The sequence below is a fragment of the Hibiscus syriacus genome, unplaced genomic scaffold (genome assembly GCF_006381635.1).
Source record: "Hibiscus syriacus cultivar Baekdansim isolate YM2019G1 unplaced genomic scaffold, ASM638163v2 tig00110889_pilon, whole genome shotgun sequence".
Lineage (NCBI taxonomy): Eukaryota > Viridiplantae > Streptophyta > Magnoliopsida > Malvales > Malvaceae > Hibiscus > Hibiscus syriacus.
Genome location: NW_024062899.1, coordinates 833,282 through 860,194, shown reverse-complemented (window position 1 = coordinate 860,194; position 26,913 = coordinate 833,282). Strand labels below are relative to the sequence as shown.

Here is a 26,913-nt window from a genome sequence, read left to right as displayed (position 1 = left end):
CTTATTTTGTTAACTAATACTAGTACTATTATTTAACAATGATAAATTATATATTTGGTAACTGAATTTTATTTTCTCTCTTATTTCAATCACTATTTTTTAAATCTTTTCATTTTCCTCATTAAACTTATACATTAAATTTTTTTGTTATTCAACCGTTAAATAGTTAACGATGTCGAAATGAGCTATTATATAGATGTAAATGTCGTTTTAGTGAAAATTTTATTTTTTAAAATGACATCATTTTTAATGTCATTGACTATTTAACGGTGAAGTTATCAAAATAAAAAAAAGTAATGTTCAGTGAAAAAAATCTCAATATTTAAATTCAGTGAGAAAATTAAAAAAATTTAGATTTAAATGAAAATAATAAGAGATATAAAGTTCAGTGATAAAATTTATAATTTACCATATTATTTGTTATTTGGTTTTGTTGTCCACACCAACACGTGGGGTCGTTTCCTTTAAGCGTTTTTTGTTTTGGGGGGTGGGGGTTTCTATTTCGATATTTTCATTCTTTCGTCAATTTGTTTGATTGGGTTTTTTTCAGATGAAAGAAAAAGATGAGAGCTTTTGGGGTTTGGGTCAAGAGTTTGTCTTTACACCTTGATGTTTTTAAAAATTTAATTTTTTTTTCGTGATTTTGGTTTTGTCTTTGAATGGCAAAAGCTGAGGAAATTGGCAAGAAAGAAACCCAGAGAAACATTCCCATGCATCTGGGCAATCTTCCAAGGGATCTACTTCAAAGGTTCATGTCATCAGGCTACCATTTTTCTCATACAACTGGCCAAGAACAAGAAGCAGCAGAAGAAGAAGAGATTGAGTTAAGCTTGGGACTTTCGTTGAATGGTCGGTTTGGGGTTGACCCGAGAGCTAAAAAGCTCAAGAGATCGTCTTCAATACCAGATTTCATTGACAACTCCACGAGAAGAGAGTATAATGAGCATGCTGTGTTCCCGATGGCTTGTGGTTCACTTCTGAGGACATGTTCTTTGCCTACGGAGACAGAGGAGGAGTGGAGGAAGAGGAAGGAGTTGCAGAGTTTAAGGAGAATGGAAGCTAAGAGAAAGAGATCAGAGAAACAGAAGAATTTGAGAGGTGTAAGGGATAGAAGAAGAGGGGGTTTTGGTGGAGAGAATTGTGAAGATGATAAGAGAGAAGAGGGTGGTACCATAGCGGCTTCAATTGGATCCCAAGGAAGTGGTTCCTCTGGGATATCTGAACTTGAGAGCCAACCACCTCAAGGTATCTATACTTTCATAAAAATGTTATTTCTTTTAATTTATGTGAATTATTATTGATTGATGTTATTTTTACTAGTGTTTCATGTCCTACTAGTTGCTATTTAATCTTCGTTTGTTGATGTTGGTGTGGTGGCTCAGTAGTTCTATGAACATGACATACTCAAAAGTAATCAGATTCTGTTAATCTGATCTCTGAAATTTTATCTTTAAATGCTTGATTTTCTTCTAGATGATTGATCATCTTTGATTGCCGCTATATCTGCAATATTGTTCTAGTTGAACTAAGTTTTCCCCTAAGATCCAAAAATAAACAACGGAAATTGAGGTTGTGAAATTAGATAAAATTGTAATATCTTCATGAGAGGCTAAAACAATCCTAGGGAACATTAATTCAGAAAGTGGTAGTGATCTATTACTATACTTGTACCGATCTATAGTTTTAGCAAACTAGGGTAGAAATAGCTTTAGGTATCTTACTTGGAGTCACATATTTAGATATGGGTTCGAGGATATGACCCTCCAAATACATGAGAAACCGCACAATCTGACTGACATAGGCTTTAGGCTAGAGTTTAAAGCTTGTCAATATCTTCTGGACTTACAGATATGCAACATGGCATAGATTGTTGTTGTTGTTGTTGTTTGTTTTGTTATCTTAAGCTGAATCATTTCTGGTTGAGCTCAGATATCAGTGTATGTTGCATTATGTTACAGAAACTCAGAGATGCCCCAACGCTAGAAGCCCGACTAGTGTGCAATTGGCCACCGAGACCGAGCAGAAACCAATTCTAAACCCTGGGAAAACTGTGACTCAAAAATCCGAAAAGTTAGCCGGAGTTGGGAATCAGCCTAGTGAAGCAGCAGTGGGTGAAAAGAAGATGAACATTGTGGAGGATATGCCTTGTGTGTCAACAACAGGTGATGGCCCCAATGGGAAGAAAATAGAAGGCTTTCTTTACAGATATAGAAAGGGGGAGGAGGTCAAAATTGTATGTGTTTGCCATGGCAGCTTCCTCTCCCCTGCCGAGTTCGTCAAACATGCCGGCGGCCGAGATGCAGAACATCCGTTAAGGCGTATAGTTGTTAACCCTTCTTTCATTTTCTGATGCAAATCCGTGAAAGAAGTAATGCAGAGAGAAATTAAAAAAAAAAGGTTCATGAAATTTCACCTTTATTGGTTTTAGTTTTTTTTTTTTTTTAATTCTGGACTAGGCTATTAACCTTATTAAGTGAATGAAAACTTCAGTTTGGATATCAAGATGGCTGGCATCATTTTCTTCCTGCCCCCCACCCAAAAAAAAAAGCATCACGTGGTCGGCCAACTGAATCCTTTGTGATGTGTTCATGGATGTGGTTTTACATGTTAGGATGTCATTTAAAGTTATCACATCAACAATGACATAGTTACTTGAAACCTGGTTGAAAATGGCAGTGCTGAGTATGATTGCTCCATGTCATGTCATGCACTATGACATGATACCCACATACACAGTACTTAGACTCAGGCCCGGTCATATATTATAAGGTTAGGTCAGGGAAGACAAGAAGATAAGTGGGGTTTACATTTAATTTTTTTTCAATCATTAAAATATGATTCATTGGATCATCATATTTTGAGTTTTTTAATAAAATATTATATTTAAAAATATTTTTTAATTATTGAGGTTTATTGAATTATCATATTTTTGAGTGTTTAAAATAAAAAAATATATTAAAAATATTTTTTAATTATTAAACTTAAAAATATTTTTAAAATTGGGTTCCTTGAGTTTGGAGCCTTAGGCGGTCGCATCCCTGAGCATAGGTATGCTCAGGGCCGGTCCTGCGTGGACCCAATCCTTGGTTGATTGATCGTGTAACTCGGGATTCTTAAAAATGAAACCCTCAACCTCAATTCTTTTTTATATACAAATGTGTGTTTAATGCTTAAAAAATCAATTTTAAGTCAATTATATAGACTTTTAAATTCATGAAATTATTAGATTTTGTAAAAGTAAATGGTAGAAAAGTAAGTAGAGAGAGGAACAAAAATAAAGTAATTTTAAAATAAAAGCAGTTTAAAGAAATAATATTAAGTTAATATATGGCTTGTGTGTTAATATTTCATATGTTGATAGCATTTATTCAGCAGATTCAATCATCATTCATTTGCCTACCTACTAACTCGTAATCCTTTTTTTATATATGAAGGTAAGGTGATTACTAACTCGTAATCCTTTTTTTATATGAAGGTAAGGTGATTACTAACTCATAATCTTCTCCTAGAAAACACTCAACTGATCTTATATTATATCCCAATCTCCCAACCTTCAAGCATGTCATCCTCTCCTAATTGTGGATTCAAGGCCATAAACAAAGCAAAGGAAGAACTAGATAATAAAATCTGACATAAGAAACAAGCAAAGAATCTAAAGACTCCGCCCTTTGTTAAGACCAAAAAGATGCATCTATCTATGAACTGGTTGATTAATTATTATTTTATATTTTAGTAAAAAAAATTAATTATTGTTAACTAACACCATTTGGAATCTTGTGCCTCTCACTCATTTTTCAAAAATATATGTAATAATTTAAATTAACCCAACCCGTCAACTAACAAACTTTCGGTAAATCAACCCTAACACTGCAATGCAACTTGGGGGAATTACAAAAGGCCTTAAATGTGTTCGCTTTTTTCATGGCAAAATATAGAGTAGCAACTAGCAAGTAATGTTAAAAAATGGAGCTAAAATCCAAAAATACATGTACGAATGCAACTCAGCTGCCTTTGTCAATGATTCTCGGCAACGGCATTTGCTTATTACATGATAACAGTTGAATAAAAATGGTGGTATGAATCCTTGGGGTAATTTTGGTTTGTCACAAAATAATCTAATAAAGGTTCCAGTAGGTCCTGCGTCTGAATTGAACCAGTTGTGGTCCGGCAAACCTTGGATAGGACCCATTGCAGCAATTGCAATATCCTGCCAAAACCAAACACACTCCAAATTAAAACAAACTTCAAAGTCTAACCCCAAGTTCAATGTCTCATCCTACTGAAACTAAGGCATCTCGACATCGTATCAGCTTCAACTCATTTATGTAAAAGCAGCAAGGATGGAGTAGTGATGGCTAGGTTAGGTTTTGGTTCTTACCCTGTCATAGATAAATCGGTTTGCAACACGATAGTTCTTGGATCTACAGCATCAATCCTAGCAAATAATTCAGCAAATGGAATTCTCCGACCATATGCAAGTATCTGCAAGGACGGGGGATCAAACACAAAGAAAGATTAGAAATGAGGAAAAGAAAATTTCTTGCGAAAACAGCTCAGAACAGCTACTTTCTGGCATATATGTTGCATAACACCGTCAGAATAACAGAAGTCCACTATTTAAGATCATAAAATTCTGTAAGAGGAAAATAAAAAATAATCTTTGCTTCTACTCATCAAGACTTCCCCTTGAATCATTAAAAACTTCATTTCCTTAGAAACAGCTGATTCCAAAGATATGATTACTCCCATGCACTACCCGGCTTAAAGAGTAGATACTAAAAACCAGAGTAACACCAGCAAATCCGCTCCAGTATAGTATATTAGTTCAGGTAGTTGTTAAAAACTCTTCAAAGCAGAAAAAAATATACCTGGCGCCCAATATCTTCAGCTACAGGACTAGTTCCATCTATATGAAGCATCAAGGTTGACTTCAACTGAAGGGAGCAAAAGGAAGCAGTCAAGCAAAGGGAATATATTTTCGCAAGTTATTTACAGGAAACGTGATGCATTCACTATTCATGGGCACAACCTTGGTACCATGCACAGATTTATGTGATGTTAATGTGCAAGAATGAGTTCAAGAAAAATATACATAACAAATACTAAGGTCTTTTAACGAAATCTACACTTGTATGTAGGGGTGTAAATGAGACACTAGTATTCAAAGGCTATTTGAGTTCGACTAAAACAAATCGAATTTGATTTGGAAATAATGGAGCCGAATTTGAGCACCATAATACCCGCCTTGAGTGGCTCACAATCCTAATCGAGCTTTTCCTGAACACATATTTTAAATTATTAAATTACATAAATACCCTTATTTTATATGCAAAAGACATTTAAATTGAATCGACTGATTGAGTTTCAAGTAAAAAAAATAGGTAATCAAACTTAATAGAGGTCAAGTAGCTCAATTATATCTCAATCCGAGCCCAAGCTTATAGTTTGATGCTTGGTCGAGCTCGACCTGAGTATCGAGCTTGAGCTTGCCACTATTCGGACGCCGCTTGGCTTGATTACACCCCCTACTTGTAGGTGCATTATATACACATTTTTAATGTAGAATGTAAAATCACCTACTGGCTACTACTTTTGTATTATTGCCATACTGCTTGAAGTTATTAAAAAAGCACAAAACATAAAATACAAAATATCTATCATCCATTAAAAAGAGGCAGCATTTTTCGCTTCCTGATTACAAGCACGAATGACATCACCATCTGAAACACGATGAGCTAGCTTGGTTATCACATACATGATAGCATATGCCAAATCATCCAAACAATCAGGCTGAAAACAGAACGTAAATCTTAATATTCATTCATAACAAAAGGTAGAATAAAATGAAAAGAAAAGGGAATACAAAATACAACAGCATATAGCCAATAAGGGTTCATTCATGCAAATCAAAATGTTAAAACTAATTTAAGGTTGGGTAGGAGGGAAACAGATATAATGTTTAGGTAACTACACGAGAACTATAAATATCTAAGATGATATCAAAGAATATGAAAAATTAACTTAAAATTCTTAATCATAATGGTAGTAGTCGAAATATATACATACACATGTTTAAACGTATTATACAAAAAATTATACGTACAGGCAGGGAATCTCACCTTGGAAACAGCATAGACACCGAAAAGACCAGTATCTTTATAGTTAGTGTTGAACGCCATCATGCTTTCTGCGGTTTCATTAATGGCAACATTTTGTGCCAGATCAGAGCTGTTTGGAGGAATAATGGAACAAATCAAAACATTGTTGCAACAGGGGGGTCTCATCATGAAACAACTAAGCCAGTTTAAAATGTGATTCGATTAAGGAGGAAAACTCACCCCATGTACTTTCCACCCCCAACATTTGCTCCATCAACCCAACTTGCCTGCGTAACCATTAGTGCGATGGAGTCTGGATCTGTCCAAGATGCACCCTCAAAGGCAACTGAAAATTGTGCTAGAGGAACATCATCATTGATTATTCTCACCTGATTTTGTCAAAATTAAACAATAAAACCGCAGAAGGCATAATAAATTGAATGTCATTACTGAATAAAAAGGTTTAAATGTTAGTAATGGCACCAACCTCAGAACTAGTAAAACCAGCTGGTTCGTTCACAACTAGCTGAGAAGCAGTGGTTGGATCAGATGATAACTTGGTAAACAACTTCTTTACCTGCTCAACAACTTCCTCATGCTTAACAGCTCCAGAAGCTAACACACATTTATAAGTTACCAAATAACAGACATTTATAAGAACCTAACAACACCTCTTGCACTAAGTACCTTCCTTACATGATATGGTAAGAAATAATTGGAATAACTCGTTAGTTTTAAGGAGTTGATCGTATATTATTAAATGGATACCACAATAAATTCATTAGTTTTGAGGATCTACATACCGTTCACGGAGCAGTGTAGTGTGTCTGAATATATTTCTCCAGATCCACTTTGGTTATCGTCCTAATATTATCAGCAGGTCCCAAAATAGTTCTACCAAGAGGAGTGTATTGGAAAGCAGTTGAATGCAAATGGTCAAAAATAATTTCTTCTGTTTGACCCTCAACCTGCAAAAATCCCCAAGATTATAGCCTTCCTAGGAATGATCAACATATAACTAAAACAGAGAGACGAACAAGTGAACTTGTTAGTGCCATCCACTTTTAATTTAATGAAAATAAACAATGTGATCTAGACTTCAAATATCACTACTCGGAAGAAAAAAGCAACAGCAATTTTATTTATGACCAACTTCTCAACACAAACCTTCAAATAGTGGCCGAATAGCGGTGTCGCGGCCGTTATATCGCGGTCACGGTGGTGTCCGAAACCGCTATCGCAGAAAAAACGGTGTGAAGCGGGATCACACCAATGCGGGGATCGCGGCCTCAATTTAACGGACCGCGGCCAATCACGGCAATAGCCAACCGCTATGCCGCTATTATTCCGTTATTTTAATTTTTTTAAAAACAGGTTTTTTTATTAAAAAAATCAGCTCATTCGAAAAAAATTTCACGATCACGATATCCGCAATGAACGCAATAGCATATGTTATATCCGCAACCGTGATAAACGCAACGCGACCGAAAATGTGACCGCAAACGCTATTTAAAACCTGAGTAACTAACCTCATAAACTTCAACACAGCATATGTAAACAATAAAAAACAGTTATTGCCAAATGTATCAAACAAACCAAACAACTCTTACTTAGAAGCTAACAAGCCAACTTCACCTATACCAACCCAATTACCACACTCTATTCCATAAAAACAGATAATCAGCGTTCTAATTCAATCAAGAAACCACATATCATCCAAAAATCATTTAGAAACACATTACTACCCTATGTTAGCCAGATTTAAAAGCAAAGTGTTTATCGGATATGGACATGTGCTTGACACGTATTGCTCGATTCTTCTATGTTATTTCACATATTTGGAGGATCATAACCCTACTCATGTTCGAACATGTACCAAACACAAGTGTCGAGCACAGACACTTGTATTCCAATTACCTCTTATATTCCCTAAAAAACAGATAAAAGACGTGGCAAAATCAACCAAGCAAATACACGTAAGCCAAAACAAACTAAAACACATAAAAAGCCAAATTTTTTACGTTGCTGAATTTATATGCTTCTCCCCGATAATCGTTTTCGTCAAATGTTTCTTAAAAGTCATATATATTCCACAAAGTCGGCATTTGTTTACTTATTTAAGCCATGCAGAAATAAAAAAGTGTTGGGGGGATCCATATTCCCTCTTTTGTTATCTAAAAAAAGAGAGAAAACACTAAATCAAATATAAGCAGAAATATTAGATAAAACCCATTTGAAATCAAAAAGAAAAAAAATTAGTTACCTCATCCGTTTCCCTTTAGAATTACATCCCTTTCCCCACTAATTCTATTTTCATCAAACTTCGAATTCTGCAAAATGTCAGCTTTAAAGACGTCCTTATCCATGACTTTGGCGTAATAAGTCGTCTGTTCCCTCGAAGTACAGGCATTCAAATGCCCTCCCATATTCTCAATCTCTTCCTCCAGTTTCCTTGCGGACCTTTTCTCCGTACCTTTAATTATCATGTGCTCCAACAAATGGGCGGTCCCGTTGGTCTCATCGGTCTCGAATCTCGATCCTGCATCGATCCAGACCCCAACGGTGGCCGTGCGGGAAGACAGAGTATATTCGGTGGCGACACGAAGGCCGTTGGGCAAAGTAGTAATTTTGGTTTCGGGGGGGAAACAGGATGCGCGTGTGGGAGGTTAGGGTCGGGTGAGGGGAACCGTACCTGAGGAAACGGGCATCTGGGTTTTGGAGCTTTTCTTTAACGGAAAGGGCTAGTCGGTCGTAGATCAAGGCGGTTGGTGGAGGAGGGGAGATCACTTTAGATTCTGAAGAGGCGGTGGAGGCGAGAGTAGAGGCGGCGGAGGAAGACAATGGGACGATCAAGGAAGAGGAAGGCTTGTGGGACCGGCTAGCTAGAGAGAGAAGCTGCTTCATCTCCATTTTCTGATGATTCTCACTGTGTGCTTCATCGCCATTTTCTGATGATCCTCACTGTGTGCCTTGGCTTTCTTAGCTTAATGCTCAACACTGATGATATCGTATTGTTGTCGATGAGATCATTCTTGTTGTTAATACTACATCGTTTTGCGATAGTTAATTCGGTTTTGTAAATAGTTATGTTTAAGTTGGTTGGTGATTGAAGAATAAAAGGCAATTGCTCATTAGAATGAGACACTTCATTTCCATCAAAGAAAATGACAACTGCAACTAAATTGGTTGCTCAAGTACACAAAATCCTGAGAGGACTTTGAAAATGGTAAATGAAAAAAGAAAAAAGAGAATCTACATTTCATTGCCCTGGAAAGTGAATGGACTCGTGTCCTTCCATGACATGCATTTTATCTTCTTATGCTGTGGAATATGGAACTTTGGCTCCCTTGGTATAGTTGGATTCTTTGATGACCTTCAACATAACCAAAACACACACTACATAAGCACAGTGCAAATCAACTTTTCAAACTCTCTCAAGTATTCATGAACTATGCATATTCAACAAGGGTCTGGGCAAAATCTTTACCTTCTAGGAATAAAAGGACTGTCAAAGTAAGGCTGGGCTGTGCTTTTGGTACGAGCTCCTTCCTCAACCTTTTTATCTCTTCTCTTCTGCCATCTGCAACAAAAAAAGCAAAAAAAAGCAAATAAAAAAAACTACTTGGGTTATTTCTCAAAGCCAAACAACTTAAATCATGGATACATTTGTTTACCTTTTGTTGTCTTTCCCTTTCCATTTTATACTTCTCTATTATACTCATCTTCTCAGCAACCTGGAAAACACACGAGAAAAAAGGTGACTTTTAAGCCCAAACATTATAGCACTTCAAAACATCAATGACCACCAAAACATACTACCAATCAAACAGCAGTGATTAAAATGAACCTGGTGATCAAACTCCGCACGCTCCTCGGCTCGTACATCACTATGGAGCCATAGGTCCACTGGTCTGGTGCTCTCTTTAACAGGAGGTTTGATCAAAACCTGCATGCAACTGTTAACTTTTTTTTTTCTTCAAATTATTTGAGCTGTGTAGAAATGGTGTCAGACCTCTGGTTCGTCGGTGGTCCATGGGAGGCCTTGAGCAATTGGAATCCGCTGCTTCTCTTGCTCTATCATCATTTCTTGGATCTTCTTCATGAACTCTTCTTCCTTCGTTTTACCTCTTCTCTGTAATAGCAACAAGTAATTGAAGATTATAAAGAATCCTTTCAAATAAAGATGGATAAAATCTATAAACAGAAATCCAAAGTCAAAAAGATGTTGTACCTCAGTTCTTAGCTTGAATGGTTTTAGGGAAGTTGATTTGAGCTTTTTCCATCTACTACCACCAATTCTCCCAACAGAATCAGAGCTCTAAAATGCAATACAAATTCATAAGCCAACTGCAGAAAATAAACATTTACTTGCATATATTTTTATCTGTGATTCATGTTCCAAGTACAGACCATTTTACCTATGTTCACAAACAATTGTAGATGGGCCTCAAGATTCATTCAAGCAGTTTAGCTCTCTCATCTTTCATTTCCATTATTTTTTCGTAATCAATATTCATCTACGATTAATTAACCGATGCTTTCGTGATCACATTTAAATCCCTGAATCCTACTCTACTAACATAACATTTTAGCTTAAGTGAAGATTCGAGTACATTTGAAGTTCAATATTATAAAAACAGGAAAATATCAGCTTAAGTGAATGGTTACTTACGTTTCTTCGGCTTCTTCGACCTCCATTATAAGTCCTATTTGAAACACTGCAAAATAAAGGAAACAATATAACAGTAAACCCTCTGAATCAGAGAACTAAAGAATATAAAATGAAGAAGCAAATATATTTACAGGTGGTAAACTATAACCAATCAGTTGCTTCTCTGACCTTCCTTGGCTACTATCCCACGAAGAAGAAACTGAGAAACGGATCCAAACCAAGATTCTCAGCATTCAAAACAAAACCCGATGGAAAAAATGATGTCTCATTATCATTCTCAGTGTCACCCCCGGTCACGTTGGTTGGTTTCAGTCCAGGAAACTCCCATTTCAGTGGCTTATTCTTGATATCATTATCAATCTTCTCTTCTTTTGGTTCCTTTTCGTCTTCTCCTTCCTTATCTGTCCCCTTCGAATTCGGTATTGAAAGAAGCCTCTCAAAGGCCTGAACCAGATGCATAACTTTTCCAAATTCAGGCGCACTATTCCTTGCTTCTTCCATCAACGTATCTCTCCTCCTCTTAATAATAGTAGAACTGCCTGCTTCACTCGAGTTTTCAATCTCGTCGGTCTCTTGAATTTCTGATCCATACCCTTCATCCAAATCACCCCTCTCTTAGCCTCTTGTTTAGCTTCAGTTTAGCTTTGTTCTTGAAAAACTCTTCTTGAGATGCTCTCAGATTCTCATAAGCAATGCATAGACATTTCTTCGAATTCCCACCTGACTTCTCTTTGCATTTGCAATTAACCCCATCCTTCGTTGGTTTTGAATCGGACTTTACTTTCTTCTTGTTCTTCTTAGCCACCACAAATTTCCTTTCCCTAAGCTTGTTACTCGGTGAATAGATGACTGGGTTCTTGGCAGAATGTTTATGATGTTTTGAAGATTTCGTTAACGGAGAACTTAAATCGGAAACATTTGGATTAGAATTCTCAGAAAATTTAGATTTCTTTGGGGTTTTCGATCGAGAATAACCTTCTGGGTCTTTCACAGGAGTCCCCAGTTTTGAATTCTTCGCGACCTCCATTGAAGAAAAACTGAGGAAATCTTTGATTGATGAGGAAAATTGAAAAAGGAAAACTGAGTATTGGTTTATGATTGATGAGGAAAAAGGAGAGTTCCAAGAAAGAGAAAATATGAGGAATCTTTGATTTTCTTTTTTTTTTTTGGATCAAACAATAAATCAAAGGAAAGAAGAAAAAAAATATGAACGTTAGAAGCCTGGCGACGCTCTGTGTAACGGCTAGTTTTTGGGTCATTTAGAGACCGCAAGTAATTGTTTGAAAGACGTGGATTTTATTTATAAACCGTTCGATTAAGTGATTAAGAGTAAATAATTGGGATTTGCTTCGATTAGTAACTGTTTATGGATGGGAAAGACAGGAATGGATCATTTAGATACGAAAACGCCCTTGATTGTTTTGCAAAATTACAATGGAGTCCCTTTTGGGTTGGATTTGTATTTTGGGCAATGAAGGATCAAGACTTGAAGCTTTCGGCAATGGAGTTGATTTGGGCCAGTTTGGGCAAATGAGACAATTTAAGTCATACAATTCCTTTCGCGGATGATTCAATTAATAAAAAAAAAGTGGCGTAAACTATTAAAATGACTTCTTTTATTTATTTTAATTTTCAGCTATTGATTAAAAACATTCTAAGATGTCTAGAATTAAGAAATGAGGTTTGGGGTTTAGTTTGGTTTGGTTTGGTTAGAATTGAACAAAGAAAATATACATATTTTTAACTCGAAATCGACTTAAGATATGGATTATCTCTCAATAGATCCTACATATTAATATTTGATTTTAATTAATTATTAAAAAAATATTTTATCCAAATATAAGTTTTAAATTTAAAAGAAGGAAAGAAAGAAAGTTAAAATAATGAGAAAAAACACATACGCAACCAAAATTTAGCAGAAATTTAACAATAATAAATTTCATAACATATCATCCAGGAAACCAGATATGATCCTTAAGGAAACTTTAATTCAATAAAGCTATAAAGCAAAGGGTACATGTATCGTAAAAGATTAACACTATAGTTTCATATTTTGTTTGTCATTTTGTCTCGTATTTGTCCAAAAAAATACACGTGATTCACGTTAATTTATAAAATAAATAAAAAAGGGTTATGTCAATTAAACTCGTGGATGGTTGGCATGCATGCTTTCTTTACAACCATTTCTTTTCACATTCGAAATGCAAAAATTTTAAGATTCATGCTCTCTCATAAGGGAGTGAATGTACATAATCGAATATAAAATTTAATAATAATTAAATTTAAAAGGATATATCTTATCGATATATTGCAGATTTAATTTTTCATAATTTTTCTAAAGTGATGCTTAATAGTTTTGGATCGGGTTTTATTTATTATATATTGTATTTTGTAGTCAAGGTAGGTTGATACCATTGATTAGAATTCATGAATTTGAGCTTGTAAGGTCAAGTTTAAATGTTATCACCATCACTTTTGTTGGACAATCTGTAAATTAATATGTAAATCCTAATTGAATCTTAGATATATCATGTCCTGGACTGGGGAGCCACCCCTAACCTAAAACTTTTTGTATATATATATATATATATATATATATATATATATATATATATATATATGTAATATGTTACTTTTGTAATTATGTGTTTATGGAGTCTAGAGACTTCTTCATACTAAATCATTTTATTTTATTTTGATTCATCAAATTGTATAAATATTGTATATGTGATATTAATAACTAGAGAGAGAAGAATGGTATGGGGCATTTTTCTAATTACATGTGCTTTAATTTTGAATTTTATTTCTAATTATATGTCCTTTTTCATATTTTATTTCAAAAATAAAATATACATATATGTATATGAAATAAATAACCTCACTTTCTTAATTTGATGTTCCAAAATGAATTTAACAATATTCATTCGCTATTTTAATAATAAATAAATAAATACAAAGTTCGATATAGAAAAACTCATGAAAATATTTGATACTACATTTGTAAGATCGAATTTTACAAAAAATAAATCAGATAATTTCAACCATAAAAATCTTTTTAATATAATATAAAACTCTAATTTAATTAAAAAAATTATATTTGATCAATCGAATTCGGATTATCAAATTTTAGGGCGTTACGAGATATTTACAAGAAACGTGTGTATAATACTTTGTTGGTCTAAGCCCAAACGGCCGAAATATACACATTTATTTACATTCTAACATCTATTCCTTTAAGAGATTATCAATCAACCACATATAATTTATTACTAGAAATATGTATTATTTGTGATTATATCTCTAATTATATGAATAAAACTTTTTACGAAATTAAATTTTATATCCATTTATTAATTTTACGTTGTTAATATTAATATAGTGTTCAAATGATCAGTCCGGTTAATAAGTGAATCGAATTGTCCAAAATTGAATTAACCGAACTCTTATAATTTTTTATAATTGACTGTATTGAATTATTTTTAAAAATATTTAATAGGATTGAGCTAATCCAGTTAATTTCGTCGGTTTTTGAATTAACTATATTTTTAAAATATTTTTTTTAGTTTAGATTCAAAATATAAATTCAAGTGGCAATAAATTAAAAATAAATTTCTTTTATTAAATATTTTTACTTATAGTCTTTATTGTTAGGTTGAACTTATCAAATAGCTCACAAAAAATATATATTTTTAATTCAATGAACCATCAAAATCCAAACCCAATTCCAAGGAAACCCCAAGGCCACAAGAGGTGTAGAGCACCCAAAACCAGAAGGGCATGCAACTCTGGGTACCTACGTAACGTTGCATGATTTTATACTAAAAAAATAAATTAATAAAATTTTAAGAATAAGAGAACTTATAAAATTTGAAATATAAATTAATAAAATATTAAGAATAAGAGAACTTATAAAATTTGAAATAGTAAAAATATATTTTTAATCAAAAATATAAAAACAATCTAATATATATATATATATATATATATATATAAATTTTAGGAAAGACAACCATCTTTACCTGCTCCCTCTTGATATACACCAATTCAGTAACAACTTTTTTAAGATCCTCTCGTAAGAGAGATGTTAAAGATTTTAATTTTGTTTAGTTAAAAAGTTATGCTAATATTTTAATTTCTAAATAATTAATTAAAATTTTGAATTAAAATAATGATAAAATTATATTTTGGTTTTTAATTTAATACTGACTCTGTTAAAATGTTTTCTTAACTTTGTCCTTGAATAATAATATAATCTCATTGTTATTTAATTAATTAGAGATTTTTTTAATAATTTGAAGTGGCTATAAGATAGTATTAGTTCAAAATTTTCTTGACTTATTGATAATGCAAACACATCCTACAAACGTTGTTGTTCGAACCTAATAATTTTAGAAAAATCAACATTTTTTACCGATCATTTGATGTATTAAAGTAATTAAACTTTTTATTTTTGAAAAATCGACTAAATTATTTTTTTAATGAAAGGGAGGCCGAAGCCAGTACATCAAGTCCTTACTCTATGGTAAGGAGGCCCAAGAACATCTCTAGAAAGAGTATCGAGGATAGGGCTGTAAAATCAGGTAATCGGACAAGTTTCAGTCGGATTTTGGCAGGTCGGGTAAAATCGGGTACAGGTCAATTCAGGTTGATTTGACACAAGATCCAGATCAGGTTCAGGTCGGGTCATTTTCAGTTTGGATCGATGTCAGTTTAGGTAAAAAACAATTCAGGTCGGAAGCAGATAAAGACCAGGTTAATTCAGGTTCGGGTTGACTTCAGTCGGATCTCGTTCAGATCGGGTCACATCATTGACATATAAAATTCAGGTAGGATGTTTATCGGATACGGATTGAGTTCAGGTCGGGTCATTTTTATTTTTTTGGATTAATTATTTTGTCATATTTCGTGATTGTTGAATTGGAAGTTGTAATTGTATATGATTCGAGTAAAATAAGAGAAATAAATATTCATGGATCAAGTTTGTAAAAAAATAAATTTAATGACAAAATTGAAGAAATGTAAAATTACAAATAAAATCTTAAAATATAAATTAAACAACACACATAGGTAATGGACTAAATCAAAATAAATTTAAAATGTGAGGTTTAAATTAATATAAAAAAGGACTAAATTAAATACATTTAAAAAATTATGGGCTAGTTACAAAAATATAAATAAATAACAACTAACAATGGAATATGCAAATATAAATTTAATGACTAAATTGAATACATATAAAAGTTAAAGACTTAAAATTGAAATAAATTAAAAAACACAAAAGAGTTAAATAAAAAAAATGCAAAATGTGAAGAAATAATGAAAAATATACTAACTTGCATTCATTCAAAAAAATTGAAAAAAATAATATATATATATATATATATATATCTATATATATATATATATATAATATAAAATTATATATAACTATATTTATATTATAAACTATATAATTATTATAAACTATATATAAAAATTATATCTATGTGCACTATATATATATAAACTATGTATATAAAATTGTAAACTATATTTATATTATAAACTATATAATTATTATAAGCTATATATATATTATGTTTATGTGAACTATATATAAACTATTTATAAACTATATATGTATAAACTATAAAAAGTATATTTTAAAATATTATTTATATTATAGTATGTATGCATGTATGCGTGTATGCATGTATGCGTGTATGCATGTATGCGTGTATGCATGTATGCGTGTATGCATGTATGCGTGTATGCGTGTATGCATGTATGCGTGTATGCATGTATGCGTGTATGCATGTATGCATATATGCATGTATGTGTGTATACATGTATGCATGTATGTATAAACTATATAGTTTATATGTTATAGTTTTTATGTTATAATTTATATTATATAGTATATATATGTATGTATAACTAATATAAGTAATACATAGATATATATATATATATAATATATATATATATATATATATATATATATATTAAAGAAACACTATGCATAAACTATATAAAGTAATAAATTATATTGTTCATAAAAATCCTAAACCCTAAATCCTAAACTTTATAAACTATATATATATAGATACATTTGATAAATTATATATGTAACATTAATCTATAGTCTATAAACAATAATTAATATATGTAACTTATAGTATGTGTATACATGTAATGTAAACTATATATGTAACTTATAATATATGTATACATGTAATGTAACTATATATATAACTTATAGTATATGTATACATGTAATGTAAACTATACATGTAACTTATAGTACATGTATGTATAAACTATGTATAGTATATATATATATATATATCATATAAAGTAAATTACTTATATAGTTTATAGAAACAATATGCATAAACTATATGTAACACCCCAATTTATGGGCTAAATTTAAGAAATTATAAAGTGGTGGATTTAATTGGTATTTTGAAAGAAACAGTGGATTAAATTGTAAAATTTTAAAGTTGACAGACCGTTTTAAGAAGTGCAAGAAGTTCAGTGACTAAACTCGTGGTTTACCTATTTTTATTATGAGTTGAATTATAAACCCCCTCCCCGTGCGCAGGTTCTCACATTTTCCCAGTTTTTCCTCTCCAACAACCCTTCTTTCAACTCTGATCTACTCGCCGTCCGACCTCCGATCGACGAGCCGAAACCACCATCGTGTTCGTTATCAACCGAGGAACAAAACCCCTTAAACCTTTCATCGTGAATCGTCGTTGTTCGTCGTTAATTTCAGTCGGAAGTATCGTCGGTAATAACTCGATTTCAATTGGTTTTTCATCGATTCACGATGATCCGTTTACGACACCTCCCGCACCATCATGTTCCTTGCATCGTTCTGAGTCCGCCGGTGTCATCCTTGGTCTCCGTCGACGGCGGCACGTGAGGAGGTGAAGCGGTCAAAGTTTCCGATTTGTTGAAATCGAGCTCTACACCGTTCAAAATTGTGAACCGAGCTTTGTAAGTGCCTCGAAATCGCTTTAAATAATTTTTAGAAATTTTTCCGTGATTTTTAGGCTGACTGAAGGGGTCCCACGTGCCGCCATTACAAGTGGGGAAGCGAAAAATGACCGGTTCGACCGGTTTTGGAACTGTTGTGACAGGTTTGACCGGTTTTAAACCGACCCGTTTACCCGACCCGACCCGTTGACCTGACCTGTTGACCGTTGACCGGTGTTGACCAAAACTTTAACGGGCTTTGACCGGGCATTAAACGACATTTGGCTTTGACCGAGTATACCTAACCTGATATTTTTCGACGTTCCAAATTTGATTCCGCAGTCCGTTTTTTGAAATTCGGACCCGAAGGCCTCGAAATTGCCAGTCAAACCCGTTGACTTTGATTTTGACTGAAAATTCCAAAATTTCCAAATTTTCAAAAATTCCAAAGTTTCACCAAATTCGAGCCCGGTAAGCTGTTTTTCACTAATTTATCATCCAATTCGATCCGTTTTTCAGAATTAAGCTCTGTTTTTTTTAATGTAATTTATGTTGATATGGATCCGAGGAAATATTGGAAGATGATTTAAAGTTCAAAGGCGTTTGAATGGAATTTTTATGGTCGATCAGTATGACACAAAAATCGAGGTAATACTTTACTACCTCTTTATGCTTTATGGAACATGTGAATATTGGTAAATGCATGATTAAGATAAGATTAGTCTCATTTGTGTAGTTAATTAATTATTACACTCGATCTGAATACGGTAAAAAGGTTCAGTAATTGATTATGGTTAAGATGATTAATATAGGAGATTGAGAGATTGTTAGAATTAAATTACAAGTTTTGTGATTAGTGATAAATGAATCAGCCCTGGATCTGTAACTTATATGTTATATCAACAAAGGTTAAATATTAAAGGTACTCGGATGAGAAATTATGAGAATATTCTGATAAGGTAAAATTACGAAAATACCCTTATGTTGTAGGATGATAAGAATTATCCCTGGAAGTTGGTTAATAACTCTGAAAGGACATATTGATCTGATATAATTACAGATGTGCATAAGAAATGATAGTTTTGTTTAGAAAATTTGGATAACTGGTTTTTAACGCCAAAAAGTATTTGTGCAAGATGCTAGAAGTTTGTTAAGGAATAATTTCAAGATCAGAGAATGTTCGGGAAAGCAATTGACCATAAGATCTTTAAATTATAATTATTTTTGTTAAGATCTAATATCGAAATTATCTGGTTAAGAAATTATGAAAATGCCCTTGAGAGGTAAAATAGTTCTAGTTGACCCTGAATTAGAAAGTACTTTGAGAATTCGTACTTAACTCGATTTAAGTACGTATTTGATTGTTAAGATCCTTGACTTAGTGCAGAAAAATTCATGATATTCCGTTTGAAAAATCTGAGAAGATACTTGACCTGAAAATATCCGAGTTATGACTAAATACCTGAAAAACAATTTATCGGGGGTGTTCTTTTGTCAGAATTGTTCGAATGTACTGAAATAAATGATAAGTTTGAATTCAATAATAAGATCGGACGGAAGAAAATGATTGTAATACATTGGATCTGTAAAATGACCAGAATACCCTGTAGTGGAAATGACCCAAGAATATCACCAAGCAGGAATGATGGGATATCCTCAAGCTCTGCAATGATTAGGATAAAACTGAACAACAAAATGACCAAAATACCCTTATGGCCTATATTAAGTAAATGCCTTGGATTAATTAAGGAATCCAAATAAGCATAGGTGTTGGACTACCTTTAAAAGTTATGGAACAAAACTTAAGTGAGTCGATCAACCTTAATGATATGTATTCAGCTCAAGTTTGTCTACTCAAGTTTGGCTCGATGATAATTTTGGAAGTATTCAGCTCAGCTCAACTCTAGATCGCATTCAGCACAAATAATTGGATATTTGTTCGACAAATCAACCACAAATACCGAATTGAACTGAACAAAAGTACAATATGTATTCGAAATTCAAAAACGTCTGAATTACTCTGGAAAACCCCAAAGTAACTAGAATAGACTTAACTGCTAAATAAGCTAAGTAACCTCAATGACTGAGGATTAAGTAAGTGAATTGGATAAGTATGGAAATTTTGATGAGTTTATAAGATGTATTGTCCTTATGGAACATGAACTACAAATCAAGCACGTCAGTATTTCATGATATCGTAGAAGCTTGGAAATGAAATAAAGACCATTGGAAGATCTATTCAGCGATGATTCTGAAGATGATCTATGGACAAGAATTTGTGGCATTAAAGAGTAAATACACTGGAAGGAAAATGAATTGACCAGTCGACATAAATTGTTAAGGTTCTGAATCTTCGTTCTCAAGTTGTTCGATTATCCGATCAATTGACATGGATGTAAAGGATTCTGAATACCCTTCTGATTACGTACAACTTTTGAAAACTGTCCGAATAAGATATGATCCTGATAATTCACATTCTGAATAACTGATGATTCCGTCAGTTAATAACTTTTTCAATAGTATTTCTAACTTCCGGTATTTTATCGGTATACTGAAAATCTGTGTTTCTCTGCCTGCTAAGATTATTCAGTACCTCTGAATAATATCTGTAAACTCTGGTGTGTTCCCTAATCATATAAATATTTTATCAAATTTCCGACTTGAATTCTGTTCTAATACATTATCTGAATTCTGTTCTGATTTCTGATCTAGATTCTGTTATGATATCTGATCTGAATTCTGTTTTGATTTCTGATATCTCTGTTTACCGATGGAGAAATGTTTTATCTGGGTGGTTTATTGTTGGAGGAAGATTATCTGCAGGCTTCTCGACTGTGTGCTCAGGGCCTCACTAGTTGTGCTGGGTGTATGGTTCCGGGGAACCTACACAAACAGATTGTGAAAGGATGGGGGTGTATATATATATGTTTAAAAAATCTGTATATTTTTACTGGTTTTACAGGAACACACTAGATAACCTATTCTGATCTCCTGAACTCAGTCATTCGAAATATTTATCTGAACTGAAAGCTCATTGTCTGTTACCATATGAAAAATCAGTAGGATCTCTGATTAGCATAAAAATCTGTACATGTTCGGAAACAATAAGAAAACATATGTTTATCTGTATCTGCACGTTTTTCAGCATCATCTGGTAGTTCTGTATTACTGAGCTTTCTGAAGCTCACTCTATTACTCAACATTGCAGGTTAAAAGAATTGTATCAGTGCAACTATTGTCATCAGTAAGGAGTTCTTCCGGTGCTGTTTCAGAGTACGGTACATGTGATTAGGGGGCATGTAATTGTATTTTGTTTTATATGTGAGTCTGAAAATCTGTTTTAATTTTACATGCCGATTAATGATTTTATGAATTTACATGTTTTGATAAAAAGTTTTAAATTTTCCACTATTTTTATAGTGGGTCGCTCCGGTGGCCCTAATGTGACTTCCCGGATCGGATCGGATCGGGTTACCCGCATCGATCTGTGGGGTTACACTATATAAATTAATAAAGTATATATTATATAAAAACACTTAACCCTAAACCCTAAACTTTAAATCCTGAACCTTAACCCTTGCTTATGTAATTTACATATGAACTATAGTTTACATATGAATTATATATATAGTTTATTAGTGAACTATATACACTATATTTAAAAAATTGCATTCATTTAAAAAATTGAAAAAAATTATAATATATATATATATATATATATATATATAATATAAGTTTATATATAAACTATATTTATATTATAAACTATATAATTATTATAAGCTATATATATATATTATGTTTATATGAAGTATATATATAAACTATGTATATAAACTATATATGTATAAACTATAAAAAGTATATAGTTTATAAAATATAATTTATATTAATATTAATATATATATATATATATATATATATATATATATATATATATATATATATATATATATAAACTATATATGTATAAACTATATAAATTAATTTATATTAATATTATATATATGTATGTATAACTAATATAAGTAATCTATAGAATATATATATAGTTTATAGAAACACTATGCATAAATTATTAAGTAATAAATTATATATGTGTAGCCTATAGTATATGTATACATGTAAACTATATATGTAACGTATAGTATATGTATGTATAAATTATGTATAGCATATATAAACTATATATATAACTTATAATATATGTATATATACAATCTATTTATATGTTATGTAAACTATATATGTAACCTATAGTTTATAAGCAATAGTTTATATTAGTGTACTATATAGTTTATACTTATAACCTATTGTATATAATTTATAAACTATAGTTTATATTAATGTACTATATAGTTATATTAATGTTAATTATCTTAACTATGATTTATATTAATATAGTATATAGTTTATAAACTATATAATATAATTTATAACATATAGTTTATATTAATATTAATTTTATAGACTATATTTCATATTAATATTAATTATAAATTATAAACTATATTATATTAATATAAGTTAATATTAATATTAATTATATTAGTATTAATTATAATATATAATTATTTTAATATTAATTATAAATACCATTTTATCCCGCCTCTTCCCGCCAAACCCTCCCTCCTTTATTTTCGATCTCTATTCTTCCCCGCTCAACATCCAAAATTATATTTCCCTCGTTTTCCCTCTTCTTCCCCGCTCAACATCCAAAAGTTTCCGAACACGGGTCAGTAAGGGATCTGAGTTGCAGGCTCAGTTGAACTCGGTTCTGGAGGATTTGAAGACAACAATTACCCTTCTCTGTTCGCTTGCCACTCGCTGAGTCCGCCCGGTTATTTTAACCCCCTCTCGCCCTATTCTCACACTCTCTCTCCGATTTTCTCTGCTTCCAAACAACGTTTGTTCTCTTTCGTTACTAATAATATCTTTATTGTTCCCTGTTTTGGCTATTTCTAAAAGAGCGGTAGAGATCCGTTTATCTTTTTAACTTTCTGAGTAAGGTTAGATTCTTCATGTAAATCTTCTCTCTTTGATTCTTTTGGCAGTAAAGTTTCTTCCCTTGATTTTGATTTGTTTGATTCTTACTAATAGATATTTGGATCTGGTAGCGATTTTTTGTTCCAAAGTAGTTTTTTTAATTGTCAGAGAAACTAAGGACATTGGTTCAAACTATTCCAACAGTTTAGAATAATGATTTATGTTCTTGACGTTGCAACCAACTGGATGTTTCTGATACACTTAAGACTCTCTGCAACTGAGTTAATTTGGATTTTTGTTTTGACATATGCCACTAGGGTTAAGTGTGGCTTTAGCATGTACAGGAGACCAACAATTTGTTAAATTTTGCTTAGTTTTGTTTTCTGAAAATCTAAGTTTGGAATACATGTTTTTATTGAGTATTAAATTATCCAATTTCATTTTCGTATTATCATTGATCATCTTGGCTTAACTGTTTTTGTAGCATGGTACAAATTGGATAATTTATTGAAAAGATGAGTATTTGGCTGTTTGAAAATTGGAAATAAATATGTTCTGAGAGGCTGTTTGTCTAAATGATACCCCAAGTCTTCTTTCATTCTTTCAACTATTTAACTCAGCCCATTTAACTCTTTCTTTTTCAAGGCTCTCATTCTTGTACATCTCTTGGAGAATATGAAAAAAGATGCTAGTCCTTTCTACCCTCAGGTTTTCTCCTCTGTATTTCAGTTTAAATTTTTTAGTTTTATTATTATTCATCATCTCCTTTATGTTGTCTAATCCGTGCATGCATTCAGCAGGTACTTATGGTGGATGGTAATGGATTACTTCACCCTCGAGGCAAGTTAGTCTTTTACTCTATTTGGTGCCTTTATCAGTTATCACCTTCTCTTGTACGTTGAGTTTTTCCTTGTCCAGGTTTTGGTTTGGCTTCTCAAGGTTCACTAAAGCCTGTATTTGTTTCAATTGGTCATAGAGTATCGCTTGAAACGGCAATCAATATTGTAAATATGACATGCAAATTTCGTGTGCCAGAACCTATAAGGCAGGTAATCCAAGTTTGTTGCTTTCTGGAAATATTATGAATCTGTTCGGGCAAATTAGCATGAAACCAATTCTGTGAAATGCTTAATCTGTTAGCTTGTTTGATTTCTTGTATATTCTTTGTCGTAGTTTTAAATGAATATGTGGAAGTACACTGGTATTTGCAATTCTTATATGAAGGCTTTGTACTTTGGCAATATGTTTTACTTGATCCTTGATATAAATTACAACTGCTTAAGAAGTTGTACAATGTTCTTTATGTTGAGGATGAGGTTCAACGGAGGATAAGTCTCATTTATGACGAGTTTCTTGAGTTATATGTATTTTATTCAAAAATGAACCTAGTGTTTATTCTTCTTCTTCTATCCAAAGTAACACAACCTTGGACATAAGTGGCTCAAGTTCCAATCGACCTCGAACATTTAGAAAATCAGATTTATTTCAGGTTAATTAATATAATTTCTAGTTGAATTTTAACTTATTTATATCATGCTTTTATTTACTAATTTCTTGTCTTTTGTTTTTCAAAATTTTGATGCCAATTTAGCTGCTTCAAGGAGTGAATGATCTGATGTTGACTCGTACATCAGTTTGCCCCTTATCTCTCGTACTGGAGAATCAAACTTTGATATTTTGGAGTATTGGAAAAATTAATGTGTTTCATATCTTGTACTTTCTCGCATGGCGAGAGATATATTGACTATTTCAATTACTTCAGTTGCATCTGAATCGTCCTTTAGTATGGGGTAGAATTTTGACCAAATTAAGAGCTTTACTCTTACTAAAACATTTTGAGATTTTTGTTTCAACACGTAATTGGTTGTATGGTTTTGAGTCGGAGGATAAGGATGAAGATTACCTTAATGTGGTTAATGACTATGCTATGTAAATATATGATATAATTGATTTATATATTATTTTAATCTCAATATTTCAAATTGTTTATTAATTATTTTAATTTTAATTTTTAGGGTGTTAACGTTAAGTGAAGCCATTGGAATTTACGATTCAGTCTTGGTTTTTTTTTGTTATAGGTAACTTTTACTTATTAATTACTTATTGTGTTTATTATGTTTATTTGAAACATATTTTAATTAATGTTTTTGTTTTTTTTTTGTAGGATGTTTCTGTCCAAAATAACACATTTTGATTTTGCTTGATATTAATTTTATTTTCATAAACAAAGTTGAATGTTTTATTATGTAAGGGTTTGGTAAAGTCGAAAATGTTTGGCACTGTTGGCCATCGTATTTCCTTTGGCTTTACCACTAATTAAATGTTTGTTTATTGCAAAAAATCTACCTTCTGTTGATGTTGTTGCCTGTTGCTTGCTTTTTGTTGTTGCCTTGTATTTTATTTTGTTGGTTTTACTTAAATAGATTGTTCAAACTGTCATTTTTTTCGAAATAGCTACTTATGTTAAATTATGTTGGTAGCTTTAAAAGTTGCCAGTAATTTAATAATGTTTACAGCTATTTCGATATAAAAGCTCGATGAAGAAATTTATGGTAGCAAAGTTAGGCTTTTAGCCTTATAACATTTTTGTTATAAGATCTGAGAGTTTAAAATTTTTTAATTTTTTTTTCATTTTATTGTATTGAACTTGAATTGACTCAAATGTAATTCAAATTTTATATTAAATGTTATTTAAATTATCATTATCAATTAAATTTATGTTTTATATTATTTTTCATTTATGTTATAATTGTTAGATAATTTTTTGTACAAAAATTAAACGGTATAGTTTATATTTATATTTTAGAGAATTAATCACGTTTAATATTAACATTCAGTTATTATCAATTTAATTATTATTTTATTGCCAAAAGTATTCATATTATTAATGTAAACCATTAATATATGTTACATAATAAATACTTTTATTATTAATATTATTTTTCTTTATATAAATTAAACTATATTAATTTTCCTTTTGCATTATTAATAATGTTTTATCTAATTTGCATTTAAATAATTTTATTAATTTTATATAATAGGTCTATTTATTAATATAAGTATCATAATAAATATTTTATTATAACATTTAAAAAGTAATCATATTAATATTTGAATTACATCATAAGCTAAAAAGCTGATAATTTATAAGATTTCCATGGTAATATATAAGTAAGGTAAATATCAGATTAGGTCATTAATAAGTCAGATCATTTACATGTAAGGTTAAAAACATGTCAGATTAAAAACATGTCAGGTTGAAAACAAGTCAGGTTGAAAACAGGTCGGGTAATACCATTTATTTACCAGGTCAATCTCGGGTTCGGGTTCATATAAGTCGGATGCAGTTCGGGTTCGGGTATCATATTTTCGGTTCAATTCGGGTTCAGGTCGGATGCAGGTCGGGTTCGGATCCACAATTTCCAAGTCCAAATTGGGTTCAGGTCAACACCAGTTCCGACTCGAGTCAGTTTCGGATTGCCACAGTGCAGGTCAAAAACAGTTTTGATTCGAGTCGGTTTCAATCAGTTTTGCAGGTCGAGTCAACTTTTTACAGCCCTAATCGAGGAGACCCGTGGGAAAAGTCCTGAGAATTCCATCATGTTGGTATGTTGTTTTGGCCATGAAATCAATAAAAGCATTGGCTTCTCGTCGAATAAGGATGAAGTCAATGAACCAGACTTTATTATAGAGAGAGGAAATCAATCTAACAAGAGAGGAGGGGCTCTCGAGAGATGGAGGAGGAAATAGGTCTAGAGGAGGGTTTTAAATAGCATTTGCGGTCACGTTTTTGGTCGCGTCGCGCTTATCGCGGTTGCAGACATAACGGATGCCATCACGTTCACTACGGCTGTTGTGGTCATGAATTTTTTTTTTAAATTTTGCACAACTTATCTTAAAATATAATAAAAATAATTATAATTATAAGGAATAATTTTTAAAGATTTTTAAAATGATTAAATCAAATAGAATTAAAATAAAAGTGTAAAATTTAAATATTTGAAATTTTGATTACTAAAATTAGGACTAAATTAAATGAAAATTAAACATTACTATCTAAATTAAGAATTAAATTAAAGAATAAAAAAGAATTAAGAATTAAATTCTAAAATGCTAACTCATAAATCTTAAATAAAATATATGACAATATTAGAAATTTATATTCTTTAGAACCTAGCTTGTAAAACAAATTTTCTT

The 26,913-nt window shown here is 31.9% G+C and overlaps 1 protein-coding gene and 2 pseudogenes across 1 annotated transcript; 1 reads left to right on the top strand and 2 right to left on the bottom strand.

The window, feature by feature from the left end:
• Positions 1–522: 522 nt before the first annotated feature.
• On the top strand, positions 523–2,378 carry LOC120144345 (ninja-family protein AFP3-like). The gene is made up of 2 exons (XM_039158433.1): positions 523–1,245; positions 1,959–2,378. The coding sequence occupies exons 1-2, from the start codon at positions 660–662 to the stop codon at positions 2,348–2,350; spliced, it is 978 nt and encodes a 325-aa protein (XP_039014364.1). The 5' UTR covers positions 523–659; the 3' UTR covers positions 2,351–2,378.
• Positions 2,379–4,115: 1,737 nt separating this feature from the next.
• On the bottom strand, positions 4,116–9,044 carry LOC120144412 (annotated as a pseudogene).
• A 537-nt stretch (positions 9,045–9,581) lies between these two features.
• On the bottom strand, positions 9,582–11,890 carry LOC120144417 (annotated as a pseudogene).
• Between the last annotated feature and the right edge of the window lie 15,023 nt (positions 11,891–26,913).

Coding starts and splice junctions, on each gene's coding strand:
- LOC120144345 (XM_039158433.1), top strand. CDS start 660: ATGGCAAAAGCTGAGGAAATTGGCAAGAAAGAAACCCAGAGAAACATT. Junction 1,246..1,958: donor TGAGAGCCAACCACCTCAAG/GTATCTATACTT, acceptor ATTATGTTACAG/AAACTCAGAGATGCCCCAAC.